General features: G+C 40.8%; 2 protein-coding genes across 3 annotated transcripts in view; one reads left to right on the plus strand and one right to left on the minus strand.

Annotated features, from left to right (window-relative positions):
• The window catches only part of LOC110483277 (uncharacterized), a 37,786-nt gene extending 25,626 nt beyond the window's left edge, over positions 1-12,160 (minus strand). Inside the window, exons 1-4 of one of the 2 annotated variants that reach the window (XM_021553024.3) lie at positions 12,084-12,160; positions 9,817-9,942; positions 2,903-2,995; positions 272-334 (exon numbers count right to left, since the gene is read on the minus strand). In XM_021553024.3, coding sequence (XP_021408699.3) covers positions 272-334; positions 2,903-2,995; positions 9,817-9,942; positions 12,084-12,123 — 322 coding nt within the window. In that variant the 5' untranslated portion in view covers positions 12,124-12,160. The remainder of the gene's footprint in view (positions 1-271; positions 335-2,902; positions 2,996-9,816; positions 9,943-12,083) is intronic. The other variant, XM_077781664.1, reaches the window with a different exon arrangement.
• A 3,769-nt stretch (positions 12,161-15,929) lies between these two features.
• OTC (ornithine transcarbamylase) overlaps positions 15,930-17,691 on the plus strand; it is a 28,532-nt gene continuing 26,770 nt past the window's right edge. The window contains exon 1 of the mRNA XM_021552983.3: positions 15,930-16,116. Within this exon, the coding sequence (XP_021408658.3) occupies positions 16,040-16,116 (77 nt within the window). The 5' untranslated portion in view covers positions 15,930-16,039. The remainder of the gene's footprint in view (positions 16,117-17,691) is intronic.

The raw sequence follows: 17,691 nt of genomic DNA on the forward strand, positions 1-17,691 counted from the left end.
TAATCACATCTCAAATGCCAGCAAGAAATTTTTCCATATGTCTATTACCAGGAATCTACTAACATTAGTTTATAAATGCATTTGCTCAGAATAAGTGTTAAAATTCTAAAAAATTCTGAATTTTAAGAACTGGATGTCAAGCCCCTAAGTTTTAGAAGACCCATTTTCATTTTTTCTCCTTCTTCAACACTTCTGGGTTTCTTAATGTAATTTTGTATGAAAGCGAATGAAGAAATGCATCTTGAATATGTATGAAATAGAGGTTACATACCTGTGTAAACTAAAGTGTGGTTTCTTCCACAAACAGCAAGTTTTGGTTTTTCTGGTTTTAAAGCTAAGAATTAAAACCAAAGAGGAGAGAAAGTTATAAACAAGCTGATAGCTTGTTCAAAAAAATGTTCTATGCTCTAGAGGGAGCTCTGATTTCTTCTTTTCATATTTCTATGAACAAATTATTACAAAATTTGTTGCCCATTTGAATCTAGCACATGACTTATCAAATCAGTATTCCCCCAAGATAAGAATATAGGTCAAACCTTAAAAACTTAAAACACTCAAGTTAACATTATGATGGTTACTTCATCCCAGGCCCCAGTCCCTAGAATTTGCCATTTACAGGATAGGCCTCAATAATACGTAAAGTTTCAGAATAGAATTAATGATTTAAGCTGTGTTCAGTCTTCATTAACAGTGCTATTGTTACTTCCCTCTTAGACTTTTTCCATTATTGTAAATCTTTGAAACCATCCCATTCCTTTGTCTTACCATCCCTACCTCCCTTTGTTGTGCTCACATCCCTTTTCTGCTCTGTTCTGATCACCTCCTGGTCACTGATCTCAATTGCCAAGGGCAGTCCTATCTGAACTAGTGCCTACATTTTTTGCATGTGAAATCCTGTCTCAACTTCAGCTGAGTTACCACCAATGAGAGTGCCATGGCATGAACTCCTCTGCAGTCTGGTCACCTTGAAAGACTAGGAATGTATGTGAGCAGAGTCAGGAGTTATTTTGGTGGGAAAGAGAGAATACAGAAGCTCCTCTTCTCCTTTGACAATTGCACTCCATTTCAGAAATAGAGAGGGAAAATGTCTCCCTGACTTTTCCATCCTTGCTCCAGTTACTGTTCATTGTCAACAAATTATCTTCTCTCAGTCATGTCCATGTACCCTACACAATGCTCTAAACCAGGATTATTTTTACATCATAAATCTTTAATTGCTTTTCCATTGCACTAGTCTGTAACAAAGCTAACAATAATCATCCCTTTCACAAACCCTTTTTCAGCCCTTACAGATCAACTTTCATCAGCTCTTTAACATCCAGATTAAGATGCCTTCTACCAAGTCACCAAACAAATCTATCAACTTAAGCATGAACTGCCCCTGGTCTGTCACACAAACACAAACTTAATTTATCCAAATTCAGGTTCCTGACTCTTCTATCCAAAACCTACATCTGTCATCAGGCTGGAACCACAATACTTCCAATGGTGATTTTTTCCTACAATCTTTATATCCAAACACTCTTCAACTTCAGAGATTATCTTAATCAGTTCTTCAGAAGCCTGTGCTCCCTAAACTTCCTCCCACTTAGGCTAACCTAAGTAACCTAAACTAGCCTAAATTATGAGACATGCTGTATTTACAATGTTGCTGGTGATTTTTCATAACCAATGTCATTAATCTCTAACCGAGTCCCAAAAAATATTTTTTTCAGAAAACATGCAAGCATTTGGCTCCAAGCAGAAACTGAAAAGTGTCCTTGCAATCCCATTCCCAAAGCCAAGTGATGATCAAAGGCTAGTGAGAAAAGCTCCAGGAATTCCTCCTGCTGTCTACTGCCAAGAGAAAAAAAAAAAGACACCCCCCTTGTGACTCTATTCAATGGATACCAGGTCTGGTTTGAATTGCTGTCATCTTCTCTTCATGTTTTATTATCCACTGCAGTTCAACAGAAAACCCAAAACTTGAAACCAAATCTATTTAAGCCAAGGTAGGAATCAATCTCTCACATGGCTGACAGAAGCTATGTACCTGAGAGTAGCTGCATTCTGAATCTGAAGAGAGATGGAGGCAGGAGCAAATAAAGGACAGTAGAATAAACTAAATCAGGAAGAACAGAGCTTGAACAAGCAGGATGATTTGTTTTTAACAATAAGCTAACAGATCGATCTGCTGGCAGAAAGAGTGAAGATAAACATTTAATAGAGGAAGGAAATGTGTTAATGGGATAGATCTGACTTGACATAAGTAAAGGGATAAGGAAAAGTATTGACTCAGCTTTGTTTGACAAGATAAAAACAGCTAGGAAAGATCAAAAAGATCACAGTGCAATAAAAACATCTTCCAACACATAAAAGAATACAGGAATTTATTTTACTGCCCTCATAAAAATGTATTAACATTTATGTCCCCCAGGGCATTTCTTATACTTGTTAAAAATTCAGCAGTACTTGTGAAAAGTTTCTGATAGATTTTTTTAATTGACAAAGTTGCTAAGAAAATAGTGGCACAGAGGTTACACAGTGCTGTTGGAACTATGGCTTCTAACATGCAGACCATGCAGAGACCAAGCATCTGATTATTGTCTGCAGTAAAAAATGAAGATGTGGTTTGTCAGAATAGGCAAGTACTACATGAAGTCAGAGCCCTCAAAAATGACAGGATTCTATGTATCTGAAGTAATCCTGAGATGCAAAAGGAATCAGAATCTGAACAGAAAAGCAGTAAGGGATCCTTTTGAGCTGTCTTCCTGATCTTGTACAGTAATGTGCATATGTGATGAAGAATAATAAAGAATCAGTTATTTTGGAATTGCATCCTATGAAGTTATCTTTTCACAAGGGTCTCCATTCAAAAACACACAAAAAAAAAAAAAAAAAAAAAAAGAAAATTCACACAAACCTTTAACACAGGTTGGTTTGTTGACAGTGTTCTTTGATCCTAGTCCTAACTGGCCCCAGTCGTTACTGCCGAACATGTATAGTTTACCTTTCCCTGAAAAAAAATCATAGACAGAATCCATACAAGTGTTTGAACACCTCATTGGAGACAAGATGGTCATTCACTCACAATGAACTTATTGCTTCCTTTTTAATTAAAGGTTTAAGTTTAGGCAATTCAGTACATAAGTGTAAACAATAATTAATATCCTTGTGATTTTACAGTTCAAAAATAGTAACTGCATTGTTTAAGTAAGAAATCCCCAGCCAGAAGAAGAAACATCCTCATCTTTAATTACAGCACAGATTAAGTGCTCTTCAGAAAATAAGATGCACTTTTGGGCAGTCCCTGCAGTTCAGAAAGCACAGTATCTATAAGCCCCCTTATAAAATAACAGCACATCTAACTGAGCACCCACATCTTTTACTCCAAAGACATGAATGAATAATGCAGCTATTTGATAAATACAAATACAGATTTTTAATATTTGGCTTATTTGGTTGTTTAGGGTGGGATTTTCTTTTACTGTTAAATATCTTCTCTTAAAATGATTTACAAATATGCATTTCTATCAAATGTAGTTTCTGATAAATTTTCACAAACTGTATTAAATTGTTATTCTGCATATAAAGACAGAATGCATAAACCCACCAAGCAGTCAGAGTTTTGTAAACCTAAATGCAAACATTAGGTTACAACAGAGACAATGCTAGAATCACCTTTCAGAAATTCCTATATGTCATTGGACTTGCATGTTTGACCATTGCAAACAATGAACTGTTACAATTCTGAACAACCAGTTCTTTTTGAACAACCAGTACCTTTTTCTGAGCATGTTATATGAACAGATGAGAATTTTGTCATCTAGGATGACAATTAGCCAAAAGTGACTCCTGACAATAGGTTAAAATGAATTAATTTAATTTCATTTTTTTTAAACTATCACATCTTGTAAAGCTGTAAAGTTCCCACTGGAAAATAAAACCCTTGTTCCAACAGAAATCTTTGCAAAACAGTAGCAACTGATTTAGCAAAACCCCACAACAAAACAACATCCTCTTCCTTAAACTCCCACCCTTTCACAACAATTAAAAGGATTTAGTTTACTTCTGAAGGTCTGCAGAGTTTTGTGCATTAGACTCCATCTTAATGTTGTCACCTTAATCAGAAATTTGGTCATAGAGCTTGTCACTCTCATCATCCATAATTGCCACAAGCACAATCCATAACTTCAATTCTATATAAAAATTACAAAATAATATGGTTGTTCCCAGTGAAGGTTCTGATTGTGATTTACACAGACTTTGAAATATATTGCAATGTTTTAAATATTACAAAAAAATTATATTCTAATAAAGATCAATTAATTTTCTTAAATATAACTATATAGTTAAAAAGAAAAAACACCACACCAGTGCTTAACTATAACTAGTAAGTATCTGAAATCCTGATTGTTAGATTTTACAATTCTTGGCACGTGGGACTATGTGTCAATATTATGTCTTTCCAAGAAAGCTGGAAGGGAAGAAAGACAGAGGTCAAATTCATGCTCACAGTGTTCTACTAACAGCATTTATGTCTCCATCCTAATTTTGATAATACAATCATGTCAAACACATGCAGAGCTGTCCCTGACAGCAAACACACCTTAACAGAAAGGACTGTTATCAGCAAATGACATTTATCCTATATTGGTATGGCTTCCTTGTATCCTTGCTTTACACTTTCCAACTGCTTTCCTAAGACAGCAGTACTTTTGTGCGAGTATGATGCCAAGCTGCCCTAATTCAATTTGAGCACATTCTCTTTTATCCATGCAAAATTCAAACAAGGTCATGCTTTTCATCCTATAATCTGCTGGGTTTTATATCAGTCTTTAAATTCTCAGGCATTGCTTTGTAAGTCAAGGAGCTTAATAGATGAGAGGAATTTTTCCACATTCTTTTACAACTGACAGCCTTTTATCATTTCAGGTTTCCTAGGAGTATAACCAAAAATAAGAAATCTGGGAAGCAGTTAATTTAGAAAGAGAATGAGAATTACTAGGCACTACAGAGGAACCTAAACAAATGCCTGTAATGAAACAATATTTCTCAGTCTGTAGAGCAAATCAAGTTTCAGAAGAGACATGATGCAATCTAAGCTGGCTGAGAAATCCAATATAACTTTGCATGCAAAAGGCACAATTTTCATAACTGCATACTGAGATAACCCAGCCATCACACAGATGCACTGAATCCAACACAGACAAATAGGCAAGAATCAAATCTCAAAACTTCAAAACTCAGATTGCTCTTGGTTTTTTTGCTTCCACTTTGGTGCCATCATCCAGATTGCGGCCACCTGCCAGGTGGAATGGCTGGCACAAGACAGGTCCAGCAGAGTAAGACTTTGACTCTGGACAGGAGGGAAACAAGAGGATACAATGAAAATACCTACTCAGACTGTTTTGGTGATGAAAACACACTTCCAACAGCAGCCTCCACCTTTATCCTGGTGCAAAACTTAAGTATTTCTCCCAAGTCTGTGCTCCCTGGCAGGTACACCAGCAGATGTTTCACCAACAGCAATTCAGGAAGCCACAAGACATTTCCATGCGTAGCAACAGAGGTTTTGTGGGACACTTCAGTAAGAGATGGTCTCCCACCTCATTTCTTATGAATAGTTGCTATCACAACTCTGATTCCTGGCAGCCCCATCAGTCTTGTGCACTTCTGGTTCATGAAGTGCTTTTAAAGGCAATCATTGGGCAGCTGGGAAATACCAGCTGAAATCCCATGTGCTTTGTCATGGCAGGCAGCCAAGTACTCTAATCACCTATGTTTAAAGGTATGTTTTACATATTGCCCCCTTTCTTTTTAAATTATATGAGAGTGGGAGAGAAATAAGATGGGGAGGCAATGTACAGACCTTGAATATTTACAAGATCCTTCTGAGATACTGTATCTTAATAAAACATAAAAGGTAGCATTTTGTACAGAGTAGCAAATGCCAAAGCACCAAGATTATTTTTTAAATTATTTTTATTTGAGCTATTTGGTAAATAAATTATGTTAACAGTTGATTTTAAACTCATATAGAAGTCAAATAAATCCCAGGAAAATAGGAGTGGCATAAATTTTGTTAGACAAGTAATGATATTTTCAGAAACTTTATTGAGCAACAAGAACAGTCATGCTTAGGACATTTGGCATCACACAAGCAAAACCAGCACTGTACATTGCTTGCTCCATACATCAACACAAATGTGTACTAATCTTTCTCATCCTCCCCTTGCAATTGATGCAAAAGATACTGTGCCATGTTCTGACCTACTGGTAAGCAGGAGGAATAGAAGAAATCTTGTGACAAAACACCTGGAGAGCTTTCAAGATCTCTGTTGAATGTTTAATGCCTTACAAAATCTGAACTTATGAGTATACTTTCTTCTTGTGGTTTCATATGCACCTCTTTTCACTTCCATTTTTACAATTGATACTTCTTTCTTTCAGTCTGCCTTCTTGTGTTGGGGGCTTCAATTCTCTCCAGGGCACTGAGTTCAGAAAAGGTGTCTTCATTCACCAGTATCTTCCCCTTGTGAACAGGATCAGTCTCTTTGATTAAATGTGGTTAAGTTGCCTAGGATACTCTAATCAAGGCAAATAAACAATAAGATAGCTGTTAAGTTTGAGAGTTTTGTAGGAAACAAAATTTAATACACAAGCATTGGAAGGAGATTCTTAAAAGTATGCATATTCATACTTCTTCACACCAGCTCCCATGAGGATAAATTAATTGCTTTCCAAAGCCTGCAGTTATAGAAGATGCAGGGGACTACCAGTATTCTTGGGCCAAAAAATACAGAAATGAGGCAAGAACCATTATGAAACATGTTACAAGTGTTGCTGGAATACATATTGTTCATGACTACATGAAAAGACCTAAAAAAAAGGCCCACTGCTTAAAAAAATTCCTGCTTGGACATTTTAATCAAGGTTATGCCAGTGGTAGACAGCAAAAGAATAAAAAAACACAAATTTCAAACCTAAACTTACTTCCTGGAGAAGAAAACATTTCTTCAACTAGTTCAGCAAGCCAACTTAAAGTCAGCAAGTAGCTATCACTGGTCCCATAAATTCCAACATGAAGCCACTACACATGAATAAAATTTTGGACTCTTAACTCCTGAACCACAAATGCAAAGGATGGAGTGTTTTATATTTATTTTACACTTGTCTTTATGAAAGTCATATGGGAATATTGATGCTGGATTAATGAAAGTTTGAAAGGTTCTGAATAATTTGTTTGAAAACTAAATATCAGTTCTTGTACATTTTCTTCATTAGTATTCAGTCAAGATTTGTTGCTAGTTGTAGCCATTTCTCCTGCCCAAATCCAGCACTAAGGAATGATTTGTATCAGTTTGGGTGATTGTTTTATTTATGATTGTTGAGCCATGTTAACTCTAAAATTGATACATATCTTAATTTCCATCTACCTCATATTCCTACTGTCCCCTACAGATATACTTCCCACTCCCTCTTTCAAGGTGTGGGGGAAAAAAAAAAGGGAGGGGGGAAATTTTGTGACCTGTAAATAAAGAGCAAAAGTAGAATGAAGCATGCATTAACACACACCTGCTTGAGATACATTTCCTTCCTTGGTGATGTTTGCATTTATCTCTTCCAGGTCAGGTTCCGCTGAAGAATCTTTTGGTTTCTCACAAGGTCTGTGCCCTTCTCAGTAAACTCATTATTAGCATGAGCTTCTGAACCATTTATTACAGGTGTTACTGCAGCTCAGACTCATTCCCAAGGGCTGTATCATCCAATTCCATCTAACTGCAGAAATGTGAGGTGCACATGGGCATGCACTGGTGTGAAGAACAAATGAGGGAGAAGAGCTTTTTCCTTCCCTTCTTCATTTTTGAGTTTCTCTACCTTTGCTTGTTGATCCACCTTTACTCTCAGTTTTGCCTGTCCTTTACAATGACCCAGAAAGCCTTTTGCTACCAAAGAATTCTTTTTCTCATGCTTCTACAGTTCCTTGACAGCAAAAGCTTTGAGGAAATAAAGATCTGATCATCTAGAAGCCTCCCTGGTCATGTACCTGCCCACTATCACAGCTAGGGCAAGCTACAGAGACACTTCTGAAACAAGCTGCATATACTAAAATAATGGAGAGAAGGGGAAATTATACAGAAATGGTGCTGCATGAAAATCTCTGCAAGATGACTTCTTCAAAAGCTTTACCTAAGTGGCCACTGTTACAGTGATGTGGGAATTAGGGGATTATTGCTGACAGGGATTAACAGTGCTGGCCTAGGCACACGCAGGGAGGCATTTCAAATTTACTGGTTTAAACACAGAACTGTACCTGTGTTATTTCAAACTGGGTGTGGGCATATAGAAGTATATGTAAAAAGAAAATGCAAAAGGAAAATGCCCCAGGTTACATCCAGATTAATTTAATGCAACAGGTAATTTAATATTATTGGTTCAATCCAAGAAAAAGTGTCAAGCTTTGTTCAAAATAAACTATTAATGTATATTTCATCTGCTGTGAAGTTAGGCTTGAAAAATTCATCATGTAATTTGACCTCAGGGTGTTCTGCAGCCCATGAAATCTATAGTCTTTTTTATCTTGCCTGGAATAATTCTTTCTAAAAATTCAACATCTTCAATGTTGCTTGTGAACAAGGGTTGCAAGAAACCCTCAGGAAATTATTTAATAAGCAACAACCAATTGGATATTGATGAGTAATAACTACATTGCAATTTAAAAAGTCCTGAAAATACACATGTATTTTTTTCAACAAAGTCTTATTATCTGTCAACAGTTGTCAATACAATCATCACACATGCTCATCCACAGAAGAGTAGTCCCTTCCATATAAAATAAAATGAACAAATTCTTCAATGAGTATTACCTCCATAATTTCAAAGAAAAGAAAAAAACATTAATAATGCTCCCTCTGTTACACCAGTTTCTTTGAATGCCTTTTCCATTTATTTCTGATTTTTGTAGGATTTTCTGAAATCCTTTTATTGAGTTGCTCTTTCAAGGGTTATTTTCATCTGTCAATAATTCCAAGAGAGACACAATTGTATTTATCGTTTCAAGGAGATTTCCAGTGAACTTGTGGTGTTCAGCAGTTATTGTTACTTCCATGATACAATACATGTAACATACTAAACATTGTCAGATTCACGAGAAACATTCAGACTGAACTAAGTTATCCTTACTTTAAATCTTGTCATACACTCAATTATTATGAACTTCCTCCAGACAGTTCTTGGGCATGTACTGTGAAAACCATGAGCAACCTCACACTAGCTCCAAAGGCATCCAACAGTTCCCACAAAGCAGTCCTCTCTCCTCTTCCCAGCCTCAATTAATGTATTACCTCAGGATGCAAGTAAGATTCCTAACTTTCAGAGCTGTCCAAATATATAATTTTATCACAGAGGTCAGCTTCACTACAAGAAAAACATTGAGGGGCTGGAATGTGTCTGCAGAGGGTCTGGAGCACAAGTCCTGTCAGGGAAGCTGTGGGAGAGAAGGGGGTTCAGAGAAGATTTTATCAGCCTACAACTTCCTGAAAGGACATCACAACCAGGTGGGGTTTGGCCTCTTCTCCCAGGTAACAAGCAAGAGGATGAGAGGAAATGGCCTCAAGCTGTGACAGGGAAGGTTTAGACCAGAGATTGGGAAAAATGGGTGTCCAGGGAAGTGGCCGAGTAGTCATCCCTGGAGGTGTTTAAATATGTGGCACCTGGGGACATTGTTTTGTAGTGAACTTGGCAGTGCTGGGTTAATGGTTGGACTTGATAATCTTAAAGGTCTCTTCCAACCTAAACAATTCTGATTCTATATCCTCCATTTCCAATACTGACCTGTAATAATAGCTGTATGTTCATCTCCACATGATATAAGTACAGGCTTGTCATTTTTGAACCAGAACTTGCTAGGAACATCTTCTGCAAATTTGCTTTTCCCGAATGTGAAAACAGCACCTGATTCTGAAACACAGAAAATGTCAATTTTAGTGAAAGCAAATTTTGCCTCACAGATCTTGAAGTAGATATGCTCTATCAATTCAGTGGCACATTTTATTTTCTTATCTTTCTCCTCTTTCTTCTCTCAACCTTCAAAACATGGGTTGGCAAAACTCTCATTTCACCCAAACAAGAGGGAGAACTTTCCTGTGTGAGTGGCAGAGCACTGGAACAGGCTGCCCAGAGAAGCTGTGGAGGCTCCATCTCTGGAGATATTCAAAACCTGCCTGGGTACAATCCTGTACAATCTCCTCTGAGTGAACCTACTTTAGCAAGGGGGTTGGACCAGATGGTCTCCAGAGATTTCTTCCAAGCCCAACCATTCTGTGATTCCAAACAAAACCACCCCAAAATAAAGTCCAAACATCTCTTCAGGCATTGTAGTCTGCCTGCTTTCTCACTTCTTCACACTTTCAAAAGGGTTAGCAACATCATTTGAAAATACAGAATGTTAACTATGTATTCAGCTTTTGGTTAGGCATGTGGTTTGACAGAAAATACTAATTCTACAGAAAAATTAATGAACTTACAAGTTAAATAATTTGTCAAAATCCTTGCAGACAATGTCAGCTCAGATATAAAAGCTCAATTAGACCTCCTTTGACATTTTAAAATGTCAAAGTCTGTGCTATAAAAGATAGTTTAAAAAAAAAAATAAAACCAAGAATACACCAAATCTTTTCCTTGTAAATTTGTTAGCATGTAACACATGCTAGGAAATACACACAATAACAGTAGACTGTTTCTGAAAATGACATTGAAGTATGCATTTACTTTCAATGAAAACAATCCCATCAACAATATACCTCCCAGCTCTAGAAGTTCTTCCTTGAAGTGTATATTTGATTTGCATTTAAAATAATTATTTAATGCAAAAGCTTCCCCTATTTTCAAAGATGTTGTTTTATGTATCAGATGAAGCAGACATATATAAATGTTACTTATTACCTCATTAGATGTGTTTTTCACTTTCACTTGTCAACAAGCTTTGTGCAGACAAACTCAAGCCTTTTTAAAGAAAGAGTTGAGTTTTTTCCTTATTTTACCCAGACATGCCTACAACTACAGACAAGCAAACAGCATCTGAGAACTCTGTTTGAAGTTTTCATCTCCAGACAGACAGCCATGCACTTCTGAACTTTCTTAGCAATCTCTTCAGCAGGTGAAACTCTCTGGTTCATTTATTTTCCCTTCAGAAGGGTTAACATGAAAACATTTTATGTTCATTACTCAATGTATTCCAAAAGCTGACACATTTTCCAATGCCTTTTGTATCTCATTCATTTGACTAAGCCACAACATTTTATAACTGGACACAACTACTGTGCCCGGCTCAGTACAAGTGAAACATGGAGCTCACAAAGTGGGTCTGGTGGGGGTCAACAAGGATGTTTGGGGGACTGAAGCATCTCTGTTATGAGGAGAGGCTGAGGGATTTGGGCCTGTTCACCTCGAAAGAGACAGCTTACAGGGAACCTTACTAATATGTGTAAATATCTAAACCGAGGGGGTGCCAAGAAGACGCAGCCAGGCTCTGCTCGGCGGTGCTGAGCAATAGGCAATGGGCAGAAACTGATGCTCGGGAAGTTCCACCTGAACGAGAGGAAGAAATTCTTTTCTGTGTGTTGTGGAGTCTCCCTCACTGGACATATCCCAGAATGGTCTGGACACATTGCTGGGCCATGTCTTGTGGGATGACGCTGGCTGAGCAGGGCGGTGGGACCCGGCAGCCCGCGGCGGTCCCTTCAGCCGGACCCATTCAGCGCTTCAGCCATCAGTTTGGACACCGAATCCCACCAACTCAGTAAATTAAATCCCACAGGACGTACACGAGGCGTTCGTCATCCCAGCAACGAGCCAACCCTTGAACATCACCCGGGGCCAAACCGCGACACAAACGAACCACCAATGCTCCGCATTAACCGCGTCCCCCGGGCGCCCGGCGCTGCCCCCGCCCCGCCGCTGCCGGGGCTGCCCGTCCGAGCTCTGAGGGGACGCGTTTCTCCCCAGCGCCCCGAGGCACCGAGCCCCGCGGGGGTGAGGCGGGCAGGGCCGCACAGGCAGACGCGCTTTCCCCGCGTGCCCCGAGGAGCGGCCGCACTCACCGGGCACGGGCAGCTCGGTCCCCGCCGCGGGCGCGGCCATGGCGGCCGGCAGGAAGCCCCGCCGGGCCGCGCCGGGCCGGGCAGCGCCGCCTGGCGGCCGGCGGGGGCGGCGCCGCCCGGCCGCCGCCTGAGGGCGGGCGGGGGAAAGCCTGGGACGGGGCTGTGGGCAGGACACGACCCGGGATGGGCTGTGCTGGGCACGGAATAACGCCTGGCAAAGGGCTGTGGGCAGGACACGACCCGGGATGGGCTGTGCTGGGCACGGAATAACGCCTGGCAAAGGGCTGTGGGCAGGACACGACCCGGGATGGGCTGTGCTGGGCACGGAATAACGCCTGGCAAAGGGCTGTGGGCAGGACACGACCCGGGATGGGCTGGGCTGGGCACGGAATAACGCCTGGCAAAGGGCTGTGGGCAGGACACGACCCGGGATGGGCTGGGCTGGGCACGGAATAACGCCTGGGACGGGGCTGTGGGCAGGACACGACCCGGGATGGGCTGGGCTGGGCACGGAATAACGCCTGGCAAAGGGCTGTGGGCAGGACACGACCCGGGATGGGCTGGGCTGGGCACGGGGAAAGGCCTGGCACAGGACTGTGGGCATGGCATCGCCACAGGATGGGCTGTGCTGGGCACGGAATAACGCCTGGGACGGGGCTGTGGGCATGGCATCGCCACAGTATGGGCTGTGCTGGGCACGGAATAACGCCTGGGACGGGGCTGTGGGTATGGCATCGCCACAGGATGGGCTGTGCTGGGCACGGAATAACGCCTGGCACAGGGCTGTGGGCACGGCATCGCCACAGTATGTGCTGCACTGGAACGACTCTGGGATCACCGGGTACAACCTACACCCAGTGCCACCATGGCACTCGGTGCCACATCCAGTCTTTCCTTAAACACCTGCAGGGATGGTGGCTCCAGCACCTCCCTGGGCAGCCAGCGGTGGGACAGCACCAGGCCTGGCACAGTGTCCTGAGCTCCCGGGGAAAGCTTCTCAATGAAACCCATCCACACAGTGCCCAGGCAGTGCCCCTGACCTCTTGTTGGCCAGATCAATAATAGACCCAGGACCAATGAACTCCTTTTATCTCTCTTCCCACCTTTTTAAAAATTATTCTTTTATTTCTCTTGCTACTAGGAGATAAGGAGCTAACTTATACCAATTAATATGCCATGTGTATAATTTGCTAATAAAACTTTGTAAGTTTTTTTTGGACCCTCTGGCATTTGCTGTTCCTTTTCAACCACAGGCATCTGTAAAGCTTGGCTGTTTCCTTCCTCTTAGGTGATATTCATTCACAGGAGCTTGCTATTAAATTGGTCCACATGGGAATTGGAGTCAGGCAGGCTCTGTACAGGGGTGTGGTGGATTTGCCTTAACTGGACACGAGGTACCCACCAAGACACTTCATCTTTACTCCTTCTCAGCTGGACAGAGGAGAGAAAATAAGACAGGAAGCATAGGCTGAGAGAAGGCAGTTTGCTAAAGCAAAAGTGAAAGGTTGAATGCACAAAAGCAAAGCAAAAATCCAAATATTTCTTTATCTTCTTCCCATCAGCAAGTGATGTCCAGCCAGTTACCAGGAAGCAGGAGTTAAACACCTCATCTTTGCTCCAGAAGGCACACACTGTAAAATAATGAATATTCTCCTTTCTGCCTCCCTTCCTTAGCTTTTATATCTGAGCTGGCATCATATGATATAAAATATCCCTTTGGTTAATTTGGGTAAGCTGTAGTCGCTGTGTCCCCGCCCAAGATCTTGTCCATCCCCAGCCTTCAGGTGGTGGGTGGAAGTTGGAGGGACAGCGTTGGTGCTGTGCCAGCGCTGCTCAGCAGTACCCAAAACTCTTGGTGTGGCATCAGCACCTTTCCAGCTACCCATGCAGAGCCCAGCCCTGTGAGGGTGGTGTGGGAAAATGAGTCCAGCTCAGCCAGACCCAGTACAAGCTGTGACCTGACAAAGACATTGGCACTGTCCCCTCCCTGTGAGGCTGTAGGATGGGACTGCAGCCCTTGGCACCTCAACCACATTTGCTCTGTCTGCTGTCTTTTCCCCTGGGCATCACTAATGACACAAGCTCAGTCCCAGGAGTCAGACTTGAAAGTCATGGGAGTCTTTTGCCAGAGGACAACCAAGAGGGAAACCATGGCCTGGCATTCTCCTTCTTCTCTTTCTTCCTGTCCCAGATTGCAAGGCAAGATGTATTCCATTTGCCATCTGTATGGCAGTTGTCTTCTCTTAAGTGGCAGTTTTCCTTATTTTTTTCACAATCAGTTCTCCCTCCAGGATGACATTTGCTGATCATGGGCTATTGAATGTCACTACATGACTGATAAGAACTATAACATCCCATTGTGAGATGCTCCACCCAAAGGGAGGAGCCAAGCATTCCTTACTGGATATAATCTGGGTTTTTAGGACACCAGACTCAGGTTTTTCTGCTGTATTTCCAGGAGGACTACAGCCATTCCAATCTGGATGGCAAGGAACACCCTGACCAAAAAGGGTGTCAGGTTGTATTCTGACTCTGTCCGTGGTTTTTCTTTTGTATTATTGCATGTATTTTGGTTTTTTTTTTTCACTTTTTCTAATAAATTGTATTTCTGACTCAGAGTCTCTCACTGTTTTTGTTTCAAACTAGAACACTTCTCTTTCTTCTCTTTCTTCTCTTTCTTCTCTTTCTTCTCTTTCTTCTCTTCCATTCCCTCACTACTCCTTTCTCTAGGATTTTACTTCTGTTTCACATTTACCCTGGCAACTGCTGCATTTCCCAAGCATCTCAGGGTTGGTACAGCATGAGGGGTCTTGAGCAAATCCCACCAGGAGCTATCACCCTGAGTGATGTTTTCACAGCTGTTTGTCTTTCCCAGGAGCCCAACTTTTCTTTTGCGTGTTTTAATTATAAGTTCCTTGCATTGTAATTTCAAGGTATCACCCTCTCTGTCAGATATGGCATCACCTTGATTTACACTAATGCGTGTCTCCTTACAGGAAGGAGAAAATGAGAAAGTAATGGTCATATTTCAAACCCACCTACAGTGCAAGTGGCATAAAATCTTATCTGATAATTATGTTTGAAGGTAGAAACTTAAATTAAATCACTTTAGTACTTAGATATTGACCTACTTCAGATTTTACAGCAAGTAGTTTAGCCTAAGGAGGTAGGCAGGCTGCAATATTTCACTTTTTGGGCCCCACACTATTTAACACTACTGCAGCATAATTGAAAACTTGGTACAAAACAAACAAACCCCCACCATCAACAGCAAAAACCAACCAACTAACCAAACAAAAACACCAAAAGAAAAAACAGAAAATCGAAAACAAAACAAAACAAAACAAAAAAAAAAAAACAAGCAGAAAAATAAACCACCAAAAAACCCTAGGATAATGTAGACTTCTTTAATGCAGACTACTTCATTATTGTCAGGGCCCCAAAAATACAAATAAGTCTTTATGCCCTGCCTGGTTCCATAGCCATGGACCCAAAACCCTCATTTTGGTTCAGCTCACAGCCAACAGTCCCTGCCTGGGCTACGCTAGAACCCCCTGTCCCATCCCTAGGGGGGCATCCTGCTCATGCTGATCCTGCAAGTCTTCTTTTGCCTTTTTCTATCAGCACATGCTCCTGTACAAATATTTAACACAACATAGCTATGAAATAGTATTGACACAGGTATTATATGACATGATGAGCCCACAAAGAAGAACACAAACTGTGAGTGGTGCAATGGGCCCTGGGAGAAATCTCTGTATCTGTAGGGTTTGACCGAAGAAAAGTTCAGGGTCAGCCCCAGCCTGGCCCAGCCCTGGCTGGGACAGCCAAAACAAGGACCTTGGTTCTTGGTTTTTCCTCATTTGCACAGCAGCACAGCTCACTCTCTGCTTCCTACACCTTCCTTCCTCATCATTTTATTTGTGGGTTAAGAGAAGTCTTAATGCAAACAGAAGATGTTGTTTAATAGGAGGAATTTTGTCACTATTGTAAAACTGGCAGGAACCAGCAATCAGCTGCTGCGACAGTTTGGGTGAGCTTATCCTTTAATTTTATCTGGTGTGTGGTGTTTGGTCAGAAACCTGGAGTCAAAAGCAGCAAAATCCTGTGAAGGTGTGAGTGTTTTAGAGAAAGGCTCTGGGGGGCTTTTCCCTGCAATTTTAGTGTCCTTTTACCTCACCAGGCAGCAAGCTCTGTGATTTCAGGAGGCTGGAGGATTTTCTGTTTTTAGTGTTTGTGGAATACCATTAATTTGTTGTGTGGGATTTAGCTGCAAAGTCAGGAAGGAATGTTTATTCTTGAGGTCAGTGTGTGCTTCAAGTACTGTAACCAGTAAATAACTATCTGAATAAAGGTAATCTATCTGCATTTAGACATATATCGTGGCCAGTTTGGGTGGGGAATTCTCTCCTTGAAGCTGCAAGGTGAATCTCTGCCTCATTATTTTGTGTCTTTGTATACCCTGGAGGCATGCAGAAAAAGCATGATGTGATGGGAGAGTCAAAGTCAAGCAGGCAGAACTGCCTCTGTGACCTGGCTTTGGGTTCTTTCTGCACCCACATAACTGTGCCTGTCCCCCTGATTTCAGGAAAGAACCTGTATGGCAGAGTTTCACTAAGCTGCTTCTCAGGTTTGTCACATCTCCAAAATCAGGTCAAAATTTTAGAAAACCATGTTTTCTCATTGTTTTAGATCAACTTCAATAGGAAGAGAATTAACATTTGTTATGTAACAAGTGATTAGTTCTAGAAAACAATATGCAGAAATTTCACATTCACATAATGTGAATATGCAATAAGTATTTTGCATACTATGCAAATACTAATATCCAATAAGTAATTTTTGTTTATAATTTCTACGTTACATTATATGAAAACCAAATATTTTCCAAATTCTATTATTTATTTGCAACAGATTAAAGTGGTCCTAAAGGCTGGGTATTAATTTTTTTATAAATTTTGGATTTTTACTGCAGCCAGTTGGGAAATTTCTGCAGCTAACAAAGATGATGGAAAAGAAAGTTTGGAAAACAACTGTAGTAAATCTGGTTTTCCAAGGAACTAATCCAATTTGTTACATTCCACACACAGCATTGTTATTTTTGGTGGGTTTTTTAACATTATAGCATAATGTTGGCATAAGCTATCACCACTGTCTGTGGGTATTCCCAGGTAAGTATACTGTGTTTGATACTGCAGGCTAACCTAATGCCTGTGAGTCTGTGCTAATAGTCTAAAGTTATGCTGCCCCTGCTCAGAAAGGAAGAACCCAAAACTGCTTGACCTTGCAATTCTGCCTGTTACATTTTAACTTTGGTATGTTGTCTCATGATCCTTCTCTGGAATTAATTTTTCCACTTCAGCCCCTCTTTCACATATGGATAACAGGGAAGGGAACAAATTTCTTGGAGGTCATAGCAATAAAACAGAATCTTCAAGAGGTCAGGAGCACATCTCTAGTCCAATTTTCTGCTTGCAGCCTGTCAAACACCATATGAGAGCAGCTATGCCTTTGCTTAGGCATCTCTTGAAAATAGTTAAGAATGGTAATTCCAAATCCTTTCTGGGTAACCAATTTAAGTGCTTCACTATCTGCCAGTGGAGAAATT

This window comes from Lonchura striata, chromosome 2, assembly GCF_046129695.1.
Source record: "Lonchura striata isolate bLonStr1 chromosome 2, bLonStr1.mat, whole genome shotgun sequence".
NCBI lineage: Eukaryota > Metazoa > Chordata > Aves > Passeriformes > Estrildidae > Lonchura > Lonchura striata.